Genomic DNA, 25,445 nt, shown 5'->3' on the forward strand with positions numbered 1-25,445 from the left:
TTTCTATATTGAACTTAAATTTAAGGAGGGGATAGAGGGAAAAAAGAAGGGGGGGATGCATTTGATCACTTCTCTCCATAGATTGGTTTCTCCATGGCATACAAGAGACCTTGACAAATAAGGTTAAAACCCTAAACCCATACATAGTAGGGTTATTGAACTTAAGGTTTCTAACAAAAAAAACATTAGCAAACTATGATATAACCATTTTGATACTTTTAATTTCTTAGGATAATTCCAAATTTTTTTAAAAAGTTAGTATATGTTCTATGAAGACTTACATTTAAGAAAGGGGATACATAAAAAGTCATACATGTATATATCTCATAAGCTTAAATAGGGGGATATATTAGTCTTACAAGCTTCATAAATAGGGGTTTTTTTAGAAGTCCTTGCACGCAAGTGACATGTCTTCTTTACTATGAGTGAACCCCTTGTGGTGATGCCACATTCATGGAAGTTCTATTTCACCTTCTCTCCATTAGTTTCATCTTTTTTTGAATATTGAGATGATATGTGCTTGTAGTGACAACAAATCCAAAATCGTATTAAGTCTCCAAGTTGTATATACAACCTACGTGAGAATGCTATTATTTAGCAAGCTCTTCATTTGGAGCTTTTTAGGTGCTTCTTGAAGCGTTTTGGTCATCACTTGGATTTTTTTGGTTATTTTATGGAGCTTTTTATTTCGTTATGTTATCTCTTTGAGTTTAATTATTTTACAATTGCAAACTAATTAGATCAATTATGCTAGGATGTTGGATTGCAAACTAATCGCAAACTCTTGAATGCTTTAATATCGAACAAAAATTAGGTATGCAACTACTTCTAAAGTATGAAATTTTAGCATAATTTTATAAGTTTATGAAGTAATCCCAATTTAAATGAGATCCAAAATCCATAGAGTCATACATCATTCCCAAGCATCATCAAGGCCCATGGCATGCACTACCAATACAAGGCATCATATTAAAAATAATGCAACTACAAATCATGTGAAATCATCATTGTCACTAGGGTGAACAGATGGCAATCCACATGCCACATCAACCAAGCACTAGTTGTAGAGGCTAAAGTCACCCTCAAGGCACATGCCAAAACGATGCATCTCTATGCATGCTATACCAAGGCTACCACAACGTGAAACAATATCTAGTACATAGTCGAGATCCTTTCTGAACGTAGCAAGGAGCCACCTACAAAAGAAACCATTTAGTAACATCCATAACAAAAGCATGACATATCTCAATGCAAAGTATAAACCAGCCTAAGAGTGTATAACACACTTATAACAAACTAGTGATTCAACGCCGCTTGCAACCATGCAATGGCCTTACATCTTCACGAGGCCTCCAACATAGAGATCTCAAAATAGCTGCACCTCCTTCCAAGTTTACCTCCTCATGAGAACACTGGCTTGTTTTCCTCCTGTGCCTCCTACGATCACCATGGCCTCAAACCAACAACTCCTCGAACCACACCAACAACACCCTGTAGATAGATAGTTGGGGAGGTGCTAAGTATCCCCCTCCGTGCCTTCTCCCTCTCCTCCTCCTCTCTCAAAAGTGGGCTATGCCCAACCATTGATAGTTGTTTACATTAACATAGACAGCCCTGGGTGTCCCAAAGGTTTCCTCCCCTCCCATTTTTTCAGTTTACCGTCTTCTTCTCTGCCTCCTCTTTCCTTCTCTCCCCTCCCATTTTTTTCCTCTCATTGTCTAACTCCCCTTCTATTTTTTCAACCATGGAGGAAAAATGAAACTTGAAATATAGATTTTCAGTCATGGGGATGGAGTGTGGAGCTTACTTGGTGAGTTTGATGGAGAATATTGGTCTTGTTTGAGCTTGTGCAGGGGCTGCTCTCCTTCTTGCTTCTTCTTTGTGCCATTCAACTTGCAATGGGAGAGAAAAAGAGGGAAACAAATAGAAAAGAAAGAACAAGAAAAAGAAAAAGGAGGAGGAGGAGGAAAAAGAAGAATAAGAAGAAGAAGAAGAAAAAAAAAACAATACAAACACTACAAGGATACTGAGGCATAGCGATGGCGCTTTCCGACGCGAAATAGCAGTGTCGCTACTTGCGTTACTAATAGCAACGGTGCTTAGATGAAAAAACACGGGCCAAAACCCGAGTACATTATTTTGCACGAACAAATGAAAGAGAGAGCGAAAAGGAGAGCGAAAGGAAAAGTGAACTCCATCTTGCATTTGAGAGGGAGAGGGAGAGAAAGAGAGAAAGAGGGAGAAGGAAAGCTTCTCACCACCACCACCGTCGTTTGTGAAGAAGAGGAGGAAGTGTACAGAGGGTAAAGAGGAGTAGCTGTTGCAAAGAGGAGCCGCCGAATCCATCCTTGAGCCTTTACAGTGAGTGCATTGTTCATTCTTGCTTTGTTTTTGTTTTTTCTCCTTTTCTTTTACTTGTTTTTGTTAAAAATCATGTGTATTGAGAGAGGGAGAGAAAATGTGTGTGTGTGTGAGAGAGAGGGAGAGAGGAAGAGAGAAAGAGAGAGGGAGAGAGAGAGGGAGGGAGAGGGAGGGAGAGAAAGAGAGGGAGAGGGAGAGGGAGAGAGAGGTTGTTGTTATTATTGTTGTTGTTTTATTTTTTCAAGTTTTCTTTTTTTATTGTTTGTTGTTGTTGTGGCAGTCGTAGTAGGAGTAACGGTAACGGTAGTTGTTGTTTAATTTCTTATTTTCTTGTTTGTTGTTTTTTTTGTTGTCGTAGTAGCAGTAGCGGTAGTGATAGTTGTTGTTTTATTTCTTATTTTCTTGTTTATTGTTGTTGTGGTAGTCGTCGTAGTAGTAGTTGTTGTTGTTGTTTAATTTCTTCTCTTCTAGTTTGTTGTTGTTTGTGGTAGTCGTAGTCCTGATTGTAGTAGTAGTACTAGTAGTAGTAATAGTAGTTTTCTTGTTTGTGGTAGTAGTTTTTTTTTTCTTTTCTTTTTATTATTGTTTAGTTTTCTTGTGTTGTTGTTGTTGTTGTTTCTTCTTCCTTTCTTGTTTATTGTTATTGTAGTAGTTGTTGTTTTTTCTTATTTTCTTATTTATTGTAGTTGTAGTTGTAGTCGTGGTTGTAGTAGTAGTAGTGGTTTTCTTATTTGTTGTTGTTGTTTTTTTTCTTTTCTTATTTATTGTTGTTTAGCTTTCTTGTTTGCTGTTGTTGTAGTAGTGGTAGTAGTAGTAGTTTTTTCTTCTTTTCTTGTTTGTTGTTGTAGTAGTAGTAGTAGTAGTTGTTGTTATTGTTGATTTTTCTTCTATTCTTGTTTATTGTTGTGGTAGTGGTAGTGGTAGTAGTAGAGAGAGAGAGTGTTGTTGTGGTAGTCATAGTCGTAGTTGTGGTTGTAGTCGTCGTAGTCATGATTGTAGTAGTAGTACTAGTAGTAGTAATAGTAGTTTTCTTGTTTGTTGTTGTTGTAGTAGTAGTAGTTTTTTTAATTTTCTTATTTATTGTTGTTTAGTTTTCTTGTTTTTTGTTGTTGTTGTAGTAGTAGTAGTAGTAGTAGTAGTAGTTGTTGTTGTTATTGTTGTTGTTGTTGTTTTTTCTTCTTTTCTTGTTTATTATAGTGGTAGTGGTAGTGGTAGTGGTTTTTCATAGTCGTAGTTGTAGTTGTAGTTATAGTCATAGTCGTAGTCGTAGTCATAGTTATAGTCGTAGTCGTAGACGTAGTTGTAGACGTCATAGTCGTGGTTGTAGTAGTAGTAGTGGTTTTCTTGTTTGTTGTTGTAGTGGTTGTTGTTGTTTTTTTTCTTTTTTTCTTGTTTGTTGTTGTTGTTGTTGTTATTGTTGTAGTGGTTGTTGTTTTTTTTTTTTTTCCTTATTTTCTTGTTTATTGTAGTGGTAGTGGTAGTGGTAGTGTAGAGAGAGAGATATGTTTTGTTAAAGGAAATTGATAGTAGAGAGAGAGAGACGTTATATTAAAGGAAATGAGAGAGGGATAGGAAGAGGAAGAGAAAAAGTAAAAAGAAACGAGAGAGAGGGAATAAACATACAACATAATAAAGAAAGAGAAAAGGAGAGAGAGATGGAAGGAGAGGAGAGAATGAATGGATAAAAAACAAAGAGAGAGTGGTGGTGAGGTCCAATGAGGTCCGTTGCAATACCACGAGACGGGAAACACTCTGACATACATTAATTTGTGGATGGGTGGAGACTTTACATACGTTAATTTTTGCTGAGTTACAAAAGAGGAAATCCCTTCTCAAACAATTTAAGAAAGAAAAAAAGAATGATTAAAAAAACAAATTGTTTGTCGTAACGTAGACAAAATGGAAAAAGATGAAGGTCGTGATGTTCAAGATCACGAGGCGTATCTTAATCAGTGTGTCCCATGTCCTTGCTCTCAATGTAAGCTGGCAATTAGATGAAAACGCCGATTGTCTATAGAACACGTACGACGCTTCGACTAGTTTCAATCTGAGATCATTGATCAAGCAATCTTAGATTTTGAGAAAATGGTAAGCAAAGTTTATATCAATCATTCATTGTATTCACAAGCTAATTGAATACCATATACAAAAAGATTGGGTGTGGCCGGTAAATTTTCTATCCAGGGAGGTGACGCCTCGTCCCAAGGAGGAGTGCACCCTTTGCGCCCAGTTATAAGAGTTCGTGGGCATGCGATGGATGGAGTGCTTGGGCCAATCCACCACTTATAAGGTACTACTCAATCTCTACCATCAATACCAGAGGAGACAAGCAGCCTTCGAGACTTACCTACAATCTTGGAGCCTGAGATGGAGCCAATGATTGATGCATTGATGCCCATGGATGTCGAGACTTCTGATCTACTTAGAGAGGAAGCATCCATACCATTATATGATGGGTGTCAAGTATCTCACCTGAAGACACTGCTTGCACTCCTAAGTGTGCAAGCAAAATACAGGTGAAGAGATGCGAGTGTGACCGAGTTGATCAAGTACCTTGTACGTACGCTTCATTGATTTCTTTTCGACACTATCATTAAAAACATTTGTGCTCATTGCAACAACAAGTAATGAAGGAATTTCATGAAAGCCTGTGGGCTGGCCATAGAGGCATATGGGGAACCTTTAGTAAAGTCAAAGAAAAATATTGGTGGCAAAGCATGTATCGGGATATAGCACATTCTGTTGAAACCTATTATGTGTGTCAAATGTATTCTATGGTCAAGCATCGAGATGGGTTACAACCAACTTATCCTTTATCTATACATTATAGATGGGTTATTGATCTTATAACCATGCCTACAGGAATATGGAATATGCGGTATTTAGTGCTTGCAAGAGAGGATCTAACCAATCAAGTAGAAGGCAAAGCCTTAAAAACCAAATCCACTCAAGCGGTTTGTCGTTTTTTGCTTGAAGAAGTGTTTTGTAGATATGGATGTGTGGGTAAAGCAACTGCAGATAGAGGAGAGTTGGATGCTAATGAGGCATGCAACTTCTTTGCTCAATTGGGTATTAAGTTGGCTTTAGCTTCATCCTACAACCCTGAAGGCAATGGAAAGAGTGAGAGAGGTCATCAACCTATTCTCAAAGCTGTAGCAAAGTCTTATAGAGGAAATATCAAAGAATGGCCTAAGATGCTACCTTTTTGCATTATGGGCTGACCGAACTACTCACAGTTCAGTGACTGGCTATATGCCAGCTGAATTTATGCATGGACAACAACCAATTATGCCAATTGAAGAATCTATTCTCACATGGAGTCTTCTACCTTGGGAGGAAGGCATTAGTAGAGAAGAGTTGCTGACTTTGCGCATATGGCAACTAGAAAGAAGGCCTGAAGATGTTCAAGCAGCTATTGAGAAGCTAAAGACAGCAAGACTAAAGAACAAAAGAAGATTTGATAAGCGACATCGACTTCGGCCAAGAGCAATTCAAGAAAATGACTGGGTGCTTGTCTATGACAGCAGCCTAGACAATCAACACAGTGCTTCTAAGAAGATGGTAAAGTGTTGGTTTGGCCCATATGTGGTAAAGGTTGTTCATGACAATGCCATATATACATTGGCTGAATTGGATGGAACAAGCATGAAGATACCCATAGTTGGAAAAAGAATCAAGCTCTTCAAACGAAGAGAAAGTTCAACATATGAGCTAGAAGACTTGAATATAGTTCAAGAGCATGAAGACATAGAGGAAGAAGAGGCAGAAGATGAAGACATTGACATGGCAGAAGATACTTCTTCTGACACTAACACCATATTGGGGAATGTGGGAATTTCCCATCATTGTGGGACATGTGGTCAAATATTTGGGTTTGTCCTAACTTGAACACTATAACTCCAAATCGAGCGCTCTATAGCTCAATAGATTCCATTTTTCAAGCACTTTCCAATGACAGGTCACATCATATGGTTTTGAGAAACTTGTGGGCATGTTATCTGGGTGCCACCTTTTAAGCATTCAAAAAATGGGAATTGGGAGATTCCCAAACTCACTAATATTGTGTTCACTGCAAATTCGTAAGACTTTGGCACATTCCAAAGGATGTGCAGGTTAGGAGGGGTAAATGTCATGTTGTTACGCACACACCGTGTAAAAAAAATCTAGAGTGTGGCTTTCTTTTAGATTGAGAGAGCCAATGCTACTTTAGACATTAGTATTAGTGTCCATGGTTCAAAATATTAGATTTTTTTGGATAATTTTTTAGTCAATTTTTGATATTTTAGATATTATCTCTTGTAAAAATCCATAAAACTATAGATAACTTCTAGATTAGGAGGACATGTAAAAGAAAGCATGTAGCTTTCAACCAATTTGAGAGGATTTTATATAAAAAAAGATATTAGCGAAATCGTGCGATGCGCGATCGCTGTTTTCAAGCAGTGAACAACACTCTGAAAGTGGGAGATGAAGGAGTGATCTGGCAAGATTGTGGTCAGGTGTCCTGGTATTTAACTCCCCTTTCGAAGCCATTGGAAGTGTCAGATTGGCGATTTGAGCAGTATATGGGAAGGTATTATTTTGTACACGTTTTTATCTATTCGAGTTATATTTTCTCATAACACTAAAAGAAACTGACAGGCTTCATCTCTGTTAGTATTCTTCTATATTTTCTAATTCTTTTTGTGAGTATTCTTCTACATCTTCAATCTCGTCGAACCCCTTCTCTTCCGTCTACTCCTCTCCTTGAATCTACCTACACCCTACTGTCTCTTATCTTCAAGAACTTGGCTTGAAACCTTCAACCCTTCTCTTATCTCTACCATCTCCGAAGACTAAGCTCTTGAGCCCCCATACATTCTTCTCTTGCCAAACCCCTGTGGTGACCTTCAACCCTACGTGCTGTGACACCGTGGTTGGTCTTTTCACCACTTGACCTTTGGCCCATGAATCGAGTAGTGCCCTTCTCGAGTTCATCCGCGGTGAGATCTTGAAGATGATCCACCCGTGCAAAATATCATTTCATTAATTAAATCATTTAACCAAGCACAAACAAGGCATTCATCTCTAATATCATCTTTCAAAAAACATTCCTTTATCCCCATGGCAACTTGTCATCACAAACCTCTGCCATTCATTTACCATCAATCACAAGCACTTGGAATAATCATCCAAACCACAATCCAACAATTAGTTGAATGTAAAAGGATTTAGGGTGTTGTTCGATCAAGCAACAAAAAAATGACATTCTCTCCCAAATATTGCATATTTGCTCTCCCCCTTTGGGATCAAAGAGAAATACTAGGCAAAATTTTATCTTGACTTTATCTTCCTTTCCCTTAAGGCAAAGAATGCAAGAGCAATTTGTAACGATGCAAGACTATCTTCCAACGTAAAATAATCCCTGAATCATTGTGCAAGTTATAATCAACTCATGGTTTACACTACAAGATATAGACCTTATACCGACGTTTAAAGCGACGAAAATACAAACAACAAAATTTGCCCCCATCGTCGCAAAAAGTGTCATTATTGACGATGCCATAGAATCGTCGCTATTTGCATCACATTTTTGCAACGCATATAGCGATGCAACCAGTTAAAGTTGCGACGCCAATAGTGACGCGAGCAGTAAATTTGCAACGCAAATAGCGACGGTAACAGAGAAATTTTTTTTTTGCCCCGCCACATATAGCACTGTGTGCTGTATGAGAGCCATACAAAATAGTTTCTGCACTGCTGCATACAAAGCGCTTGCAAACAAAAAGAATGTATACTGAAATCATAAAACTGATACATGAAATAAATACATGATCGCATAAAATGCAATTGGTACAATCATGAAACGATATCATTAATACATAGAAAATGTCTACATAGATCAGGTGACTAAAAACTAAAGGTGTGTGAGCTCTAAGGATCCAAGGGCGAAATACAAATCCTCGTCCCCCGAAAGCTCGTCCCGCCGCAAAGGAGCATCAAACGGATTCTGCAGAAAAAGAAACAGCATATCAATCCACCATACAATAATGCATTCAAATATCTCATGGTAACTACTGACAAGAAAGATGAGTAACTTACAGGGCCGCTGCGTCTATACAATCGGTTGATCAATGCCCTGAGACCATACATCTCTGCATATCGAGTCTCAAGGCCTTACGGATCGCGATTTATAATGGAGTGCTGCAAAGAAAATAAAATGCTAACTGTTAGAAACATGATTGTCAGTACAAAGAATATCTCAAAAAAACAAATAAGCAAAACAAAAGAGAAACTTACAAAGTCCTCCAAATATGTCCTGTGGCCGCCACTCCCAAGATGATGCACCGATCCGGCCTCGATTCATGCCCTCGCCGCCTCCCGCTTTGCTGACTCCAATGTCCTGGCAAATCTGTAGCCTCCTCCCTCAGTCGGCGCCAGTCGTCTGCATCTAACCACTCGGGCTTTGGAGCCCCACTCTTGATTGCCTTACGTGTGTCGGATCGTCTATGTGACATGTATGCACGCATGCAATCCATCATCCAGCTCGTAGAGAATCTATCTACTGCAGCTGGCACCGGGAACTCGTCGTGCAAGGATGCTACTATGTAGTCCTTGCTCCCCTCCTGTATGTTCCTCCAATGATTCAGGGCATTGTGCCAAAAAACTTGTTGGCACAACTCCCTTATGCGAGCCATCACCCTCCTCCCCTCATCATTCATGATGATGGCTCCTGACCTACTATCCACTAGGTATCCATAACCCCTAGGAGTCTGCCTAAGATGGGCCCTCTCCCATATCTATCCACGCTCCTGGGCATATCCAGGAGACCCCTGTATATCCGGTGTACCGACGGGGGTACCCTCTCCCGAAGTGCCACTCAAAGGGGTGCCACCAAAGGGGGTGCCACCAAAAGGAGTACCACCAAAAGGCGTGCCATCTGCCGATGGCTGTGCAAAAGCCGGAGTAATTGGAGTAGACGTCCCCATAGGTGTGACAAATCCTGGAGATGATACAGCTCCAGCTGAACGACGAGACGGAGACACCACGTCCGTGTCTCCACAGCAGCACCCCCCTGATCCTCCTGCAGTCCCTCCCTCTGGCCCAAGTCGTAAGCGTCGAGATCGTCTGCTCGAAGCTGAAGCATCTGATCACGCTGAAGCAAATCTAGCAGAGCGCCCTGACGAAGAACGAGACAGCTCCTGGTCTGCCATCTCTCTGAATCTCGCGAGCTGATCTGGAGACATGCGTGCCATCATGTCCTGAAACTCCTCATCGCTCATCCCTCGACTCATCCTGAAAATGTCACCTGCACAGATAAAAAATGATGTTATAATAATCAATTTAAACTATATAAAGCACATTAATATAAATCATTTTTGAAAAATCCCTCTTAAAATGCATATCTTATCTACCTTTATGGAAGATCTAAACAACGAATTGAGTAATACAATTCTCCAAGAATGAAGTATTCTATGGTCCCATGTTAATCTCCTGACACAACTCTGCATACACTGGAAGGTCGATAGACATGTCACCACAAATGAATGAGTCTGCCTCGTTCTCAAAAAATTCTACGACTTCTGTATTTCCATCATTGTTAGCCGATACGGGCATTTCCATCATTGTGAGCCGATACGGGCTCCAAGCTTGCGGTGGCCTCCACCCCTTGTAATATCGACCCCTCTATTTGCATATTTTCTTCATCAATGCCTGGAACATTGCTTTGATCATATACTCTCGCACCTCGAGGAGTTGAAGGTATAACATACCACCATCGAGGTTGTCGGGGGTTTGGATAGAAGATTACCTGTTCACAAACACTTACAAATCAAGTTCAAACCATTGTGACATAAACCATGTCGTATTACAATTAGCAAGCAAATGACTATTTGCACCTGTTCACAATGGGCAGGCAACACAAAGGTGTCGCGCAAATCTGTCCATTTTTTTTCGGAATCTATTTTGAGAAATCCAGATGGACCTCGTCGAACAGTTGCTCCAGCTCTTCCAAGTACCACTTTGAACCACTGCACATCGAATAGTATCATGGAGAAGCTACGGTAATCCACCGTAATAATACTTTGCAAGTTCCCAAAATACTCCATCTCATCCACAACCGTGTTCAGATCCGTTGCTTGTCATCGGCTCTCTTGCTCAAACCTTGCCATGACACCACAGTCCATTGTGGAGCGCATTTTGTCAATACGCTCCACCCAAAAATGCCGTCCACACGACCACGCTGCACTATATATTTTGTACTGTACATTGAAACACTCAAATTAGATGTAGCAAGCAAATTTAGATACGACACATTCTAAACCCCTCATTACCTTTGGACTACATCCCCTCCAGAACTCCCACTCCTCCATTGAGACCTTTGTCCCTTCACTGGATGCTGCGGTCAAGGCTCCATGCAACCATCGTGTTGACATAAACCGCGGCATCTCCTCCATGCCTTCGGGATATCGAATCGGTCGGTGACGTGTACTGCGTCGGAATTCAGCTCGCGCTTCCTCACGATCTTGCCTTGCAATCTGGTACTTGGCGAGCCACGTCTCCATGGAGGCATGGTGCAACATACAAAAGCGATTCACCTTCTCTTCCATTGAGGCATCCATTCTTTTTTCTACCCCATTTTCAACCACCACATCTCCAGTCAACCTATCATCGTCCTTCAGCATCCATAGCATTTCATTGTCTGGTTCCACCGTTGGTAGCCATTGTGAGATATGCACTAATGCCTCTGACACCAACCAACCTTCCGCCATGCTACCTTCTAGACGAGCTCGTTGTCGCACAAAGCCTTTCAGGGTTTTCATGAAGCGCTCCAGGAAGAACATCCATCGCGTATGGACAGGTCCAGCAATCTCCACTTCGTCCACAAGATGCACAAGAAGGTGAACTTGTATCGTGAGCATGCTAGTGGGCAGGTATTTCTCAAAGAGACAGACCGTCTCAACTGCTCCCCGCCTTGCGGATTCAATAGAGGATGTCTTAATCTCTTTCTGTGAGATCCATTGCACCAAATTCGACAACTTATAAATGGCCCTGCGAATTTCTAGAGTAAGGCATCCAGCGATCGCGATCGGTAGGACAAACTGCCACAAATGAGAAAGCATTATGAATAATGGCCACTTTTCAAATTGTAAAATGTCCACGCTAATTAAAATCCATTCTATTCACAAACCTGACATATCTTATGCCAATCATGGGATTTTAGCCCAGACATTTGGTCATCTTTAGAAAATGCGGACCTAAGAGAACGCATCATACCCGTCAGAGTGCGGATAGACTTGATTACTTGCTTCACAATGCGCTCTTCTTTAGTAGACAAAACCCAGGGAGCGCGAGGAAGCTGCACTCCCCCTTCAGCACTCGACTGCGGCCAAAGCGCCTCCATCTTACCTACCTCCTTTAAATCCATTCGTGACCCTATAGTGTCTCTCTTTCCTATGATGTGGTCCCATAGCAAGCTGCCCACATTCTTGAAAATATGCATGGGATCCAACAAGTAGTTGACCTGTAAGTGGGTCCAATATGACAACTCGTAGAAAACTGAGAACCGTCGCATTCCATTTGGATGTGATTCCGGGTTTACCATTTTCAGCTCACACTAGCTTGCAGCGTTCATACATACTGGAGGTCGTCCAAGAAAACCTTCCCTGAGTTCATGATCCTCCGGCAAGAAAGCGGTGTGTCCTTGATATACCATCTTCTTCATGGTTCGTGACCTTCGGGAGTCTAATTGTGGCCCACACAATGGACATGCATGATAACCTGAGGTAACCAGACCTATAAGGCGAGCCACGACCTAGTGAATACTTGATTGAATGAAATAAAATATAGATATTACCAGCGAGAACAAAGATCTGCTCACTTGAGCACTCTCCCAATCCCGAAAAGTCATGCATCGTCCACATGAGAATGGCTCGAATGTTGGCTGACCGCCGACCATCGCGCCTGCTCATATCTTGCACCGTGACCCCCTCCTCCCACAAAATCTTAAGCTCATCGACTAATGGACGAAGATACACGTCCATATTTTTTACTTTGTAGCGGCCCGGGACGAGCAAGCTAAGGATGAGATGTCCTTTCTTCGTAGAAAGCCATGGAGGGATGTTGTAGTTGACAAGCACTATAGGCCACACACTGTAAGAAGTCGAGCACACACTGATAGTAAAGGGAATATTCCCTGGAATATTCCCTGGTCGACTAGTGGAGGCTCATATGGTAGGTCGGTCAGCAGGCTGACCTAACGACCTTCGCAGGCTATAAAAGCTAAACCCCTTCGCAGCCATCTTACACTCATCTTTCACCCAGTCAGAGTTGTTGTTCCAGCTAGCCTTAAGCTCTTCACCTATCTTCTGTCTAGATCGCCATCTAAGCTTCATTTAGTGGAAGCGCACGGGTGGACAGAGCCATCTTTGTATCAGTTGTTTGGAGTTAAAGAATTTTACTGATTCTCCTCTTATCTGTTGTGTACTCTCTATCTCTTTCTCAAATTCTGTTCGCTGCGCCGTGTAATATTTTACAGGTGGTAATATATGATATTTCAATAACCTGAAAAAAATATAAAACACCTTGAAAAAACACAAATGTTTGCAATAATACTGTTTTAAAAAAAATCAATGAAGCCTGTGTGCAAGGTACCTGAATAACTCAGTCACACTCGTATCGCTCCAACCGTATTTTGCTTGCACAATTAAGAGTGCAAGCAATGTCTTCAATCGAGATACTCGGCACCCATCATATAATGGTATGGATGCTTCCTCTCTAAGCAGGTCAGATGTCTCAACATCCATGGGAATCAATGCATCGATCATTGCCTCCATCTTAGGCTCCAAGATTGTAGGTAGGTCGGGAAGGTTGTCTGTCTCCTCTGGCATTGACGGTATAGATGGGCCTTGCGAGTGGTCGATTGGCTCCTGCAATCCATCCATCGCATGTCCACGAACTCTTCTAATTGGCCGCAAAGGGTGCACTCCCCCTTGGGTCAAGACATCACCCCCCTGGATAGAAAATTTGCCAACAAGACCCAATCTTATTGTGTATGGTTTTCAATTAGCTTGAGAGTACAATGCATGATTAATATTAACTTCAAATTACCATTTGCTAAAAATCTGCAATCACCTGATCAATGATCTCAGATTGAAACTCGCCAAATCGTCGTATGTGTTCTATAGACAATCGGTGTTTTCGTCTAATTGCCAACTTGCATTGAGAGCAAGGACATGGGACACGCTGATTAAGATACGTCTCGCGGTCTTGAACAATAAGACCTTCGTTTTCCATCTTATCTACATTACAACAAACAAAGCTTAAATGGATAGCTTTATGGAGATGTACGTCAAGTTGCAAGTTGACCATAAATCTTGCATTGTATATAGTAGTTGAGAGATTTTCCGATGTTATATCTCGGCCTTGTATTATGCTCAAGCATTTGTTTGTCCCAGTAGATAATTATTTGTTATATCTCAGCTTTGAGTATAAGTAATCCATTTTAAAATTAATGTGCACCATCTATGAAATTTAATAACTATAGTAATAAAATTTATTTCAATCAATTCTACTCATAGTCATAAGACCTGAGAGAAAATATCCTATACTCAATTTAAGGGTTTCTTCTTCTATAACAATACTTTTGGGTTCATTTTGATGAAGTACCGTAATGACCATTAGCTAGCGTATCATTTTCTTTTAGTCCTTCCGTTGACTAGTTGGCATGATTTCTAATTTGGTATGCCTATAAAGTTAATACAAAAACAATGAGTTGTGCATATCACAATTAGATCCCCTACTTGGACGTTATGAAGGAATTGACCATTTTTAAGCCATCTTAAAGAGTCACCAATGTACGTGGCCCATGGCAAAGCACATTGCATACCATTATCAATAAGTCTATTATCTTAAATTTCCTTCCCCTCCCTCTCCCTCTCCCTCTCCCTCTCTTTCTCTCTTACTCTCTCGTTTCCTCTCCTAAACAAGCAAAAAAGAAAGTGATTTAAACATTAAACAAGCAAAAGGGAGAGGGAGAGAGAGAATGCACTCTCCCTCTCTTTCTCTTTCTCTTTCTCTCCCTCTCTCATTTCCTTCCCCTCCCTCTCCCTCTCCCTCTCTTTCTCTTTCTCTCCCTCTCTATCTCTCTTTCTCTCTCATTTCCTAAACAAGCAAAAAAATAAAGTGATTTAAACATTAAACAAACAAAAGGGAGAGGGAGAGAGACAATGCACTCTCCCTCTCTTTTTCTTTCTCTCCCTCTCTCATTACCTTTCCCTCCCTCTCCCTCTCCCTCTCCCTCTCTTTCTCTCTCATTTCCTCTCCTAAACAAGCAAAAAAGAAAGTGATTTAAACATTAAACAAGCAAAAGGGAGAGGGAGAGAGAGAATGCATTCTCCCTCCCTCTCCCTCTCTTTCTCTTTCTCTCCCTCTCTCATTTCCTCCCTCTCCCTCTCCCTCTCCCTCTCCCTCTCTTTCTCTCTTAATCTCTCATTTCCTCTCCTAAACAAGCAAAAAAGAAAGTGATTTAAACATTAAACAAGAAAAAGGGAGAGGGAGAGAGAGAATGCACTCTCCCTCTCTTTCTCTTTCTCTCCGTCTCCGTCTCCCTCTCCCTCTCCCTCTCTCTCCCTCTCCCTCTCCTTCTCTTTCATTTCCTCTCCTAAACAAGCAAAAGAGAGTGATTTAAACCTTGAACAAGCAAAAGAAAGAGAGAGGGAGACTCACCAATGAGATATGGCGAGCGTGGGGCGGCTTCTCTTTGTGATGAAGGCTCCTCCTCTCCTTCGCGAACAACGGCGGTGGCGGTGGCGGCAAGTCTTCTTCCTCTTCTTCTCTCACAAAGCCTTCGCTCTCTCCCTCGCTCTCGCTCTCAAAACTCGAAGCAAAAGAAATGAAAACCGCACTCAGGTTTCGGCCTCGTTTTTTCCCTGCGGCGTCGCTGCGACGCTATTAGCGACGCCAATAGCGACGCCGCTATCCGCCGTCGCTAATCGGCGTCGCTAATGGCCCAAATCCTTGTAGGGTTAGCAGCACAAGGTAAACTCTTTAACCGTTATTCAATAAGATCCTTTCATGCTCAGGTAAGTTACTTATGAATATATGTGTGCATCACGTGGTTTCAAAATAAAGCATTTTTAAAATACCATTTTTATACATTTTTCACATACAAAAGGGTGTAATATAAAGGAGTTATTTACAGATTGAATAGAAAATAATTATGTTTTATTCATGAAAAATTTACAGATAAGGATATTTATAAATAGGCCTTGAATGCACATGATGTAGAGGATATACATATAGTAACTTGCTCAAGCTTTCATGTATCATTGATGTATGTTTCATTTAATCTTTCCCATGCGTTACTATCTATGTGCATAACCCTCAAGGTAACCCTACAAACCTTGAACAATATTGTCTTGAATAAGGACTAATCGAAGTCTTATTGATGCTTAATACTTTAGAATCTTATACGTTGCTTATGCTGTGCATGGATTTATCGCATAGCAACTAATTGCAATTAAATTTTCTTAATACATGCATTTGGAAACTCAATCCTTCGAATAATCAAGACGAAGTTTACGTTTTTTAACGAAATATTCTTATGTGGTATAGTTCGTGTCTAATGCATCTAAAGAAAACATCTATTAATTTGGAAATATATTACTTATGATCGGTACCGTAGTTGGATTGGCAGTGATGTCCTCGCCCAAAGCTTCGTTACTTGTTGAGGGATTGCCATTTGCGCGTGACATTTTCCACTTGGGGGCCATCTTCGATCTTCTTCTCTGTTAGACATGACTCGCACAAGACTTCAGCAAGCCACTTGCATGAGAAGAGGGGCGGTTGGGGAAAATCAGCTTGTGGGTTAGGGGATATTGAGCTTGGGAAAAAGAGAAAATGTGTGTGGCCACCCTCTAAGGAGGGGAAGAGAAGGAGATCCTTCACAAACTCTCTCTCTCTCTCTCTCTCTCTCTCTCTCTCTCTCTCTCTCTCTCTCTTCTTCTTCTTCTTCGTCTTCTCTCTCTTCTCACCTCTCTCTCTCTCTCTCTCTCTCTCTCAACATGCCGTTCATCCAAGCCTCCCTCTTGTCCCTTATGATGGGGGGGGTTATATAAGGGGGGGGGGGAGGGAGAGAAGAGTATTATTGGGGGGGAGGGGGGAACATTGTGATATGGAGGCCTTAACTCCATCTGGGCAGTGAGATTTGGCCATCACCATGCAAGCTACTCCCAAGGGGGAAGAAGGGATAGTGGGGGGGAATGGAGGTGGCACATGTGTGCCCCTCCTCCCCATCATCGTTTTCGTTGCTGTCCTCATCTTCATCAGCGTCCTTGTCATCCTCATCGACCTTGCTGTTATCACCTCTAGCTCCTTGTCATCTCGTACTTCATCTACTTTGACAGTTAATATAGCTCCGCCTTCATCCTCTTTTTCTTTATCCTCGATGACTACTACTGCGGCTCCCCCTCCCTCTGCTAGTTGGCGACATCGATAGGGGGGGAAGGCCTTAAAAATTTTTTGATTAATATTGTTGAGGGGGGTTCTTACGTAGAGAGGGGGTGGAGATATTACAAAATTCTTGCATAAGGAATATCTTGACTATGCATAAGTTGAAATGTTTTACAATGGTATATGCAAGAATTGTGTGTCATGCCATGTTGTAAATGAACCAATTTACAAGGTTGAAAAATGGGTTAGATTGACATGTTAGTACAAACTTGATAACTGTGAGCTCTATCATCATGCTATTAAAGCCGTGATTTATTTTCATGATGAGACCTCAACAATAGGGTTTGCGAATAACTATTATTTCTTTCTATATGTGTATGTTCAAGAAAGCCCTCATTTGGACCACCTGCATTGGGAATTATGGCCTTTTGACAAGAGTTGGTCGCCCCAAGAAGGACTCTCAGCAATTAAGCCTCTCAATGGCTTTCATGCGAAAGAGAAAATTAGTAGAGATGTGTCTAATAGTGCTATAGATAATGATATTCCAAATGCAAGCTCTAGCACATCTATAGTTCCTACAAGGGCTATGAGTATGGACCTCAATGTGAGGTTAGAAGAGCTAGAAGATGACAATGGCATAATGGAAGAAATTGTCAATGTCATGCAAAATCTACATGAAATTAGAGAACAATATGAGACACATGGAGATGCAATTTTGGACTATGACAGGTCAATTGCAAAAAAAGTAAAGGGCCAGCGTGCTTATCAAGAACATTGGAAAGTATACTTTCCATGGAGTTATGTAGTTCATGATGTAGATGGAAAACAATGATCCGATGCAAGATGTGCACACATTTTAAGATAAGCAATGTTTTTGCTACCGTTGGCAGCACAGTTCTTCAATGACCATCATTGGAGGTAGATGAAAAATTCAAGGAACATCTCAAATTGAAGTTCCTATGGGTAGAGAAAGAGAAAATTACAACTCTACCTCTTGATACACATTTGCAAAACAAGGATAAAGCAAAAGTGGACAAAAGTGCTGCTCCAAGTCATGTGTTTCATTGCTATTAGGGATAAACCTCTTTCAGACTTTCAAAAGAATGTTGAGGAGTTAGTATTTTTTGTGCCACCATATATTCCTAGTCAGGCAAGTTATGCATCCTATATTTCCATATGTTTTTGGAGGCATGCTACAAATACTTGTATGAGACAGTAAAGGCAAAGATTAGTGAAAGTCCTTTTTATTCACTTATGGTGGATGAGAGTATAGATGTGTCTAATGATCACCATATGATTGTAAGTATCACATACTTATATGTTAATGGCAATGGACATGTATGTAATAGATTTTTTGCATTATTGAAAACACAAAATGGGACATGTCAGGGACAATATGATGGACTTTTAGAGTTCCTACAAAGCTTTAGTCTATCAAAATCAAAGCTTGTAGGATTTTCCACTGATGGATGCAGTGTAATGAGCGGGCAAGAAAATGGTCTAGTCAAGTGATTTGCTTGAGAGGTGCCACATTTAGTTGGGGCCTATTGTATAACACATAGAGATGCATTGGCAGCTAAGGATGCATTATCTACATTGCCAATCTTTGATATAGTAGAGGCATTGGCTCAAAAGTCATATAAATGGATCACTAGTTCTTACAAGAGGAACACATAATTGAAAGATTTAGCTAGTGAATTTGAGCTACCAGTTCATGAGCTTTTGAAGGTGCATGAGATCTGTTGGCTCTCTAGAGGACAAGTGGTAAAAAGACTTGTAACACTTATGTATATTTTATTGCGTATATGGATGAGGGAAAATGCAGAGTTGTATATTCTTTTTACCTCATTTAAGATTCAATTTTTCCTTCATCTCTTAGCTAATGTGTTGCATTATCTAAATCTTTTGAACAAAAAGTTCCACATTGAGCAAGTCGACATAGCTTCGATAGGAACAGAGCTTATGGTAGCCATAGATATTCTTGAGGCATGGTTCCTATTGGGGGACTTTGGTCATGGAACACAACATCTCTCAAAGTTTTATGAGCAAGTTAAAGATGGATATGTGCATTTTCTGATCAACAATGTTGGAGCTATTGAAAGGCACCATCTTCATAATAATTCATTGGGACCTAAGGATAGATGTAGCCAGATGGTGACTTGGGAAAATTGTATTGAAATTGGTGAGTAATTTGTTCAAAAAGTCATATCTAAACTATATGCAAGGTTTGGTGATTTAAAGTTGTTTGAGATTGCAAAAATCTTCAGTCCAAAGGATTATCCACATGATATTTGGGGATGCTTCATGATGGGTATGTTAGAAATGCGGGATCTAGAGCATGACATAACCGGAAGCTATGGAGGATGGAAGGAGAAGTGTAGACTCATGATGGAATGGACACTGTTTGTTACACAAGTGAATTAAGTTCCAAGATTGAGACTTGGACTCATAAACACAATCTTGTGTATGTGGACAATGACATTGACACTTTACTGAAATGAAAAGAGTACTATCATTGCATTAAGAAAGGAAGCAAGTACAATGCTTTATAGGAAAGTAGGAAACTGTAGTAGGCACCATTGTGCATATGGGATAAGTTAGCCTGCATGTCCTTGACCCTGAGACTCCATACAAAGAGGCTGTTTGAGTGTGATTGCTGATTCTCAACACCCCTCCTCAATCACAACTAGGAAAGGCACAAAGTGTGTAGAGGCTGTAATGAGAACCACCTGCAAAGTGTGGGTATACCACAGACATGGCAAAACACCAGAGGCTGTCGCAGAAAAAGCTAAGTGTGGGTACCATAAACATGGTGGACATCCAGAGGCTGTAACAGGGGCCTCACAAAGTGTACAGGGACTGTAATGCCAAGTTACATAAGGAGTTTACATAGCTTATGGCAGGAAGCATTAGGGCAAGGAAAAATACAAGGCTATTAAAACAGTCTATCAGAATTATGAGAGTACAAGGACTGATGAGTCTTGTCCTTCCGATCCTGGTGATCTTCATCTTCTTCTTCCTTTGCTTCATTTTCTTCTTCTTCTTTGACTACGACTAGATAGGCTTTTTGGGATCTCTTTCTTGCGTGGCAGAACTTCTCGGTGTGTCCGGTCCTTTTGCAGAAGTCACAAAAGAGCTGATCTTTCTTGCCTTTGTACCTGTTGCCAACATATAATGCATGCTCATCTCTAGAGGTACTTGGCTCTTCTTTAGTTTTTAGCTTCTTTTCTTCTTCTAACAGTGATGCCTGGATATCAACAAGTTCAGGATTTGGCATGTTGATTAAAGTTGTTGATACGTTATTATATTCAGGAGGCAAGCTCTTAAGTAGAACACCGATGCAAACATCTTCATCCATTTTAATATTGATTCTTGCAAGTTGGGTTAGGAGTCCTTCCATGTAATTAAGATGTGTGGCAAGTGATGTGCTGGACTTCATTTCAAGCCTGAAGAATTCAATTAGGAGACCATACTTTGATGATTTAGATTGTGCACCGAACAGGGTGTCAAGTCTTTTCCATGTATCCTGTGAGGTCTCACAGTTATCCACGTGATGGATATAACGGTCATCTAGCTCCAATTTGATAATGGCCTGGGCTCTGTCATCATTCTTTTGCCAAGTAGTTGCAAGGTCCGCGTCCCGCCGTTTCTTCTCTTTGCCATTTGTGATGGCCCAGAGACCCTTCTTCATCAGGATGAGCTTGATGCGGGTTTGCCAAGTGTGGAATCCGACTCCTTTGAATCGAGCATTTGGCGAGTCTTTGCCCATGTTAGATTTACGGGAACAGTAGCAAATCAACTTCAGGCTTTATTAGATTTGAGCAACAGAATAATTGATTGAGAGACACAAGTGCTAAAAAGCACTAACTGAGTGTCAATGAATACCAAATCTGCAAAAGTCTTTTACTCCAAGTGATCTTCCCCTTCTTGATTTGATGCTGATGTCTTCAGATCTGAGTGACAGTACTTTAACGAACTTCAGAGAGTATTGCTCAGTGATTAAAATCACTGTTGATAACTTCAGTGAGAGAAACAATGAAAAATGTCAAGATTTTGAAGCTTTTGGCTATGGTGGAATTAGGGTTTCTGAGACAAGGGCCTGGTTTTTTGCTTATTGCAGGAGCTACAGTGCATCATTTTCAAAACTTTTTACATATCTAGGAAGCTTATGTCATGGGCTACCAAAGCCCCATGGAGATTGTGCAGATCGTGGTCAATATGCAGTGCGCAGGTGCCGCGAACAGAATCGGCACAGATCTGGACAGCGAGGTCGAATTTCTGCAATGCTGGAGCCAGGGAGCATCAATGTCATTGATTATTGCGCCAAGATGAAGCGCCTTGAGCAGAGGAACAACTCTCCAGAAGAAATCGTGGGCTGAAATGGCCTGGTTGAAGAGTTATGGAAGCTCCAAGCAAGGTAGGTCCTGTCTGGCTATGGCAGACACAGAACAGAGATTGGGGATTTTCACAATGCTGAGCTCCAGATGGTCCAATGTCCTGGATTGATGTGATACAGGGAAGCTTTATGAGTTGGGGAATACTTTTCCAGAAGGAAGCTCCAAGAGATTTGACCTGTGGAGTGAGATATAAGCAGTTCAATCTGACAGGGTGCTGCTGGCTATGGCTGCCATGGAAGCTTCAGTGAGAGTAGAGTTGAGAAAAGAAGTCATACACTGACACTGAGCTGGATGGAGGTTCAGAAGAATCAAGAGAGGCTGGAGAAGCAATGCCATGCCCAACTGGGCTCTGATATCATGTTAGAAATGCGGGATCTAGAGCATGACATAACCAGAAGCTATGGAGGATGGAAGGAGAAGTGTAGACTCATGATGGAATGGACATTATTTGTTACACAAGTGAATTAGGTTTCAAGATTGAGACTTGGACTCATAAACACAATCTTGTGTATGTGGACAATGACATTGACACTTTACTGAAATGAAAAGAGTACTATCATTGCATTAAGAAAGGAAGCAAGTACAATGCTTTATAGGAAAGTAGGAAACTGCAGTAGGCACCATTGTGCATATGGGATAAGTTAGCCTGCATGTCCTTGACCCTGAGACTCCATACAAAGAGGCTGTTTGAGTGTGATTGCTGATTCTCAACAGGGTAATATACGGATAAATGCCTTGTTAGAAAAGTTTGGGACCCTTGTTAATGTTGATGCATGCAAGCTTGAGTATGGAGACTTCATGGTGAAGTTAAAGAGAACATGTCCAAGTCAAAAGTATGCATATTGCTTAGCAATTATGTGGGCATGATATTGAGTTTGATCAAGTATTTGGAGAGATGAAAAAGTTATGGCATGCATGCTTGGTTATTGTTGCAAGCACCGTTGATTGTGAGAGGCTTCTCTAAAATGAATCATATAAAATCCAATGATCGCAATAGATTGTCATTGGAAATCTTGAATGAGCTCATGTTTCTTTCATACAATTGTGCTAAAGACCCTACAAATGTTGATTGGGATACCATCTATGCCATGTGGGATGGATTGAACCAAGCTCATGTAGGACAATATGAGTAATGATGTGCTTTGAGTGTGTTGTTATTATATTTGAGACCATCAATGATTGTAGAGACATCTTGTTTCCTTTCTAGAGTATGTTACTTGATTGAGCTTTAAATTAAAGCCTTATCATGGCATTGAAATTTTTTCTAGTGATAATATTATGCTTTTATTTTTTAATACTTAAAATAATTAGTTGTATGTTATACTACATTTCAAATATTCATCCTTATTGTTAGTATTACAATTTTGTAAATATTAATGAACATGAAAAATTAAAGAAAAGGTGTATGTAAGTGTTATAATGATTAAATATTTTTTTAAAAATAATTTTTATAGCTAGAAAGGAAAATTTAAGAATAAGCATATGTGAAAGGCCAAATTTTGAAAAAGCCCTTCCATAAGAAAGGCATTTCTCGATGAGCCCTTCACTAGAAAATAACCTAGGGTACTTTAAAAATGAACACTGGTTCAGATGGGACAAAAACCACGGAGGTGGGATCGAGATTCGAGACATCAATAAGCTTGCAGGGCTCGGCATTCACATGGAAGAGAGATGTGAAGTTGTGAGCCTTGGGAAAGAAAAGTACATTGGGGAGAGAGAGAGAAAGAGAAAAGCTTCCGAGTCCAGATCAGAGGAAGGAGCAGAGAAAGAGTACCATGGATCCTAGTCATATACATGAAATTGAGGGGGGACTGAAGGAGTTGCGAGCTGAACCAGCTGTAGCATATCTTGATCAGAGGAAGGAGCAGAGAAAGAGTGCCATGGCTCCTAGTCATATACATGAGATTGAGGGGGGACTGAAGGAGTCGCGAGCTGAACCAGCTGTAGCATTTCTTGATCATATATCAAACTTTTTGAAGGACGAGAAGGTGAAGGAGAAGAACATGCAACCGCATGTGCTAGTGGTACCATGGCCGGCACAGGGGCATATCAATCCGATGATGCACTTGTCCAAGAAGCTCGCTGCGAGAGGGGTAATGGTCACCTTCGCGAACACGCAGTACAACCACGAGCGGCTGCTGCGCGCGCAGAAAGAGGCGAAGGTGCCCCTGCCGGGCCGCCATTATATCAATGATCAGAGAAATACGCACGATTCAGATCAGACTGAGAAGGAAATACTGAGTATGCAGCAGCAGGACATGAGCATCAATCTGGTAGGCATACCGGATGGCCTCAGACCAGAGGACTACATCTTCTCTGACGTGCGTACAAAATGTCAAGCGCTTATCGACATGGAGCCTGGGTTCTGCCGTCTCCTGCAGGAGGAGCTGGTGGACCCGCCGGTCTCCTGCATCATTGCCGACATCTTTGTTATATCCACGCCTCGTGTTGCCAAGAAGCTGGGAATCCCCCACGTCGGCTTCTGGACGCAAAACGCTGCGAGCTATGCGGCTCATGTTATCTTCACCGGGGGGTACAGGCCACCCAAAGGTAAGTGTATTAGACTACTGTCACATCGAAAAGCTACGGTGCTATTGGTCATAAATTATAATCTCTCTCTCTCTGTGCTACTCTACTGTGACATTTGAAAAACTACACTAATCTCTCTCTCTCTCTCTCTCTCTGCTACTCTACTGTGACATTGAAAAACTACAGTATTATCGCTCTCTCTCTCTCTCTCGTACTGGAGTAATAAAATCTGTTCTCAGTCTATCGTATCAGATTTCTGCAGATGAGCTCATCACATGCATCCCCGGATGCCCACCCCTGCGTCTCAGCGAGGTTCCCATCTTCCTCCAGCCTTGCGACCCATCCGACTTCGTCTTCTCGTACCTCATCGAGAATTTCAAAGCAGTACACGACAGTGCGGCGGTCCTCTTCAACACCCTGCCTGATATGGAGCCAGCCGCCCTGGCGTTCATACAGGAGCAGCCCTACAGCACGCCCATCATAGGCCCACTACTTCCCGACGAATTCATCACAGCGGAAGAGATTCTAGATGCAGAAACGCGAGATAAGATGAAGCTTGGGACGTCGCTGTGGCCGGAGGAGGCCGAGGCTTGCATGGAGTGGCTCGACAGGCAGGAGCGAGGTTCGGTGCTGTACGTCTCGTTCGGAAGCATCACGATGCTGTCAGCGAGGCAGATAGAAGAGTTCGCGGCAGGCCTGGAAGGGGCCGGAACCCCGACCCTGATGGTGGTTCGGCCGGCGCTGATGCTTGGGGCGGATGCGGCTTTCCCGGCGGGATTCGCGGCTCGCATGACAGCTCGCGGCAGGTCGAGGTTCGTGCCTTGGGCCCCGCAGCTGGAGGTGTTAGCCCATCCGGCAGTGGGGGGCTTCCTCACGCACTGCGGCTGGAACTCCGTGCTGGAGAGCATAGTGCGGGGCGTTCCGATGCTCTGCTGGCCCTTCTCCGGCGACCAGATGCTCGACTGTAGGTGCGTGGTGGACGGATGGAAGGTCGGCCTGGAGTTCGATGAGGTAACTGACGAGAAAGAAGCAACGCGCAGCCGTAGTCGCTTCGGAAGCCACCTCGTCTCTCAACATCAGATCCAGGAGAAGGTGCGATTCCTGATGAATAAGGAGCTTAGTAAGGATATAAGGCTGCGACTCCAGAGGCTCCGTGAGGCTGCAAAGAGCGCTGTTAAGGACGGCGGGCCTTCCCGTCGAAGTCTCGACTCATTCATTGATTCCCTCTTTCAGTTCTCAAGGTACAAGACGGGACCCACATACAGAGGGATTAAAGTGGGGTAACGGACAGGGACCCTTTACATATCATATACGTCAAGTTAGATAGGTGGCAGTGGGCACATGCCTTATTCGTTTCCTGTTTACTAAATTTATAGTCACCTTGACTTAGAGGCTAAACGCGTGGTGCCAGCACTCTTATTGACATTGCCATTGGCATCCAAACACAATGTTCGTAAAATCCAAGATTTGTGATAAATGAATGCAATCTATTTTGTAACTTTAACATGTTGAATCTCATATCAAGGAAAATTATACATGGACATAAAAGTAGGGCTTGCATAGATATGATATCATATGAACGTTTATATAGGTATGCATAATTGCAATAATTTCCTAAGAGTTGACAAACAAAGCATGTTGCACATGAAAGAGAGAGAGAGAGAGAGAGAGAGAGAGAGAGAGAGAGAGAGAGAGCAAACGAGTATAGCTTGGTTGGTTAAGTTGAAC

The 25,445-nt window shown here is 41.7% G+C and overlaps 1 protein-coding gene across 1 annotated transcript; it reads left to right on the top strand.

Moving 5' to 3' along the window:
- The first annotated feature begins 22,736 nt into the window (after window positions 1–22,736).
- Window positions 22,737–25,230, top strand: LOC148015384 (UDP-glycosyltransferase 85A2-like). The gene is made up of 2 exons (XM_087665888.1): window positions 22,737–23,738; window positions 23,980–25,230. The coding sequence occupies exons 1-2, from the start codon at window positions 22,964–22,966 to the stop codon at window positions 24,999–25,001; spliced, it is 1,797 nt and encodes a 598-aa protein (XP_087522014.1). The 5' UTR covers window positions 22,737–22,963; the 3' UTR covers window positions 25,002–25,230.
- Window positions 25,231–25,445: the final 215 nt, after the last annotated feature.

Source organism: Lygodium microphyllum, chromosome 24 (genome assembly GCF_053477565.2).
Source record: "Lygodium microphyllum isolate KBCC chromosome 24, Lygodium_microphyllum_v1.1.10, whole genome shotgun sequence".
NCBI classification, from domain to species: domain Eukaryota; kingdom Viridiplantae; phylum Streptophyta; class Polypodiopsida; order Schizaeales; family Lygodiaceae; genus Lygodium; species Lygodium microphyllum.

Bases quoted from the DNA above. Each gene is read 5' to 3' on its own strand.
- LOC148015384 (XM_087665888.1), top strand. From the start codon at position 22,964: ATGGATCCTAGTCATATACATGAAATTGAGGGGGGACTGAAGGAGTTG. The intron at 23,739-23,979 runs GTAAGTGTATTA...AGATTTCTGCAG, and splicing joins GGGGTACAGGCCACCCAAAG to ATGAGCTCATCACATGCATC.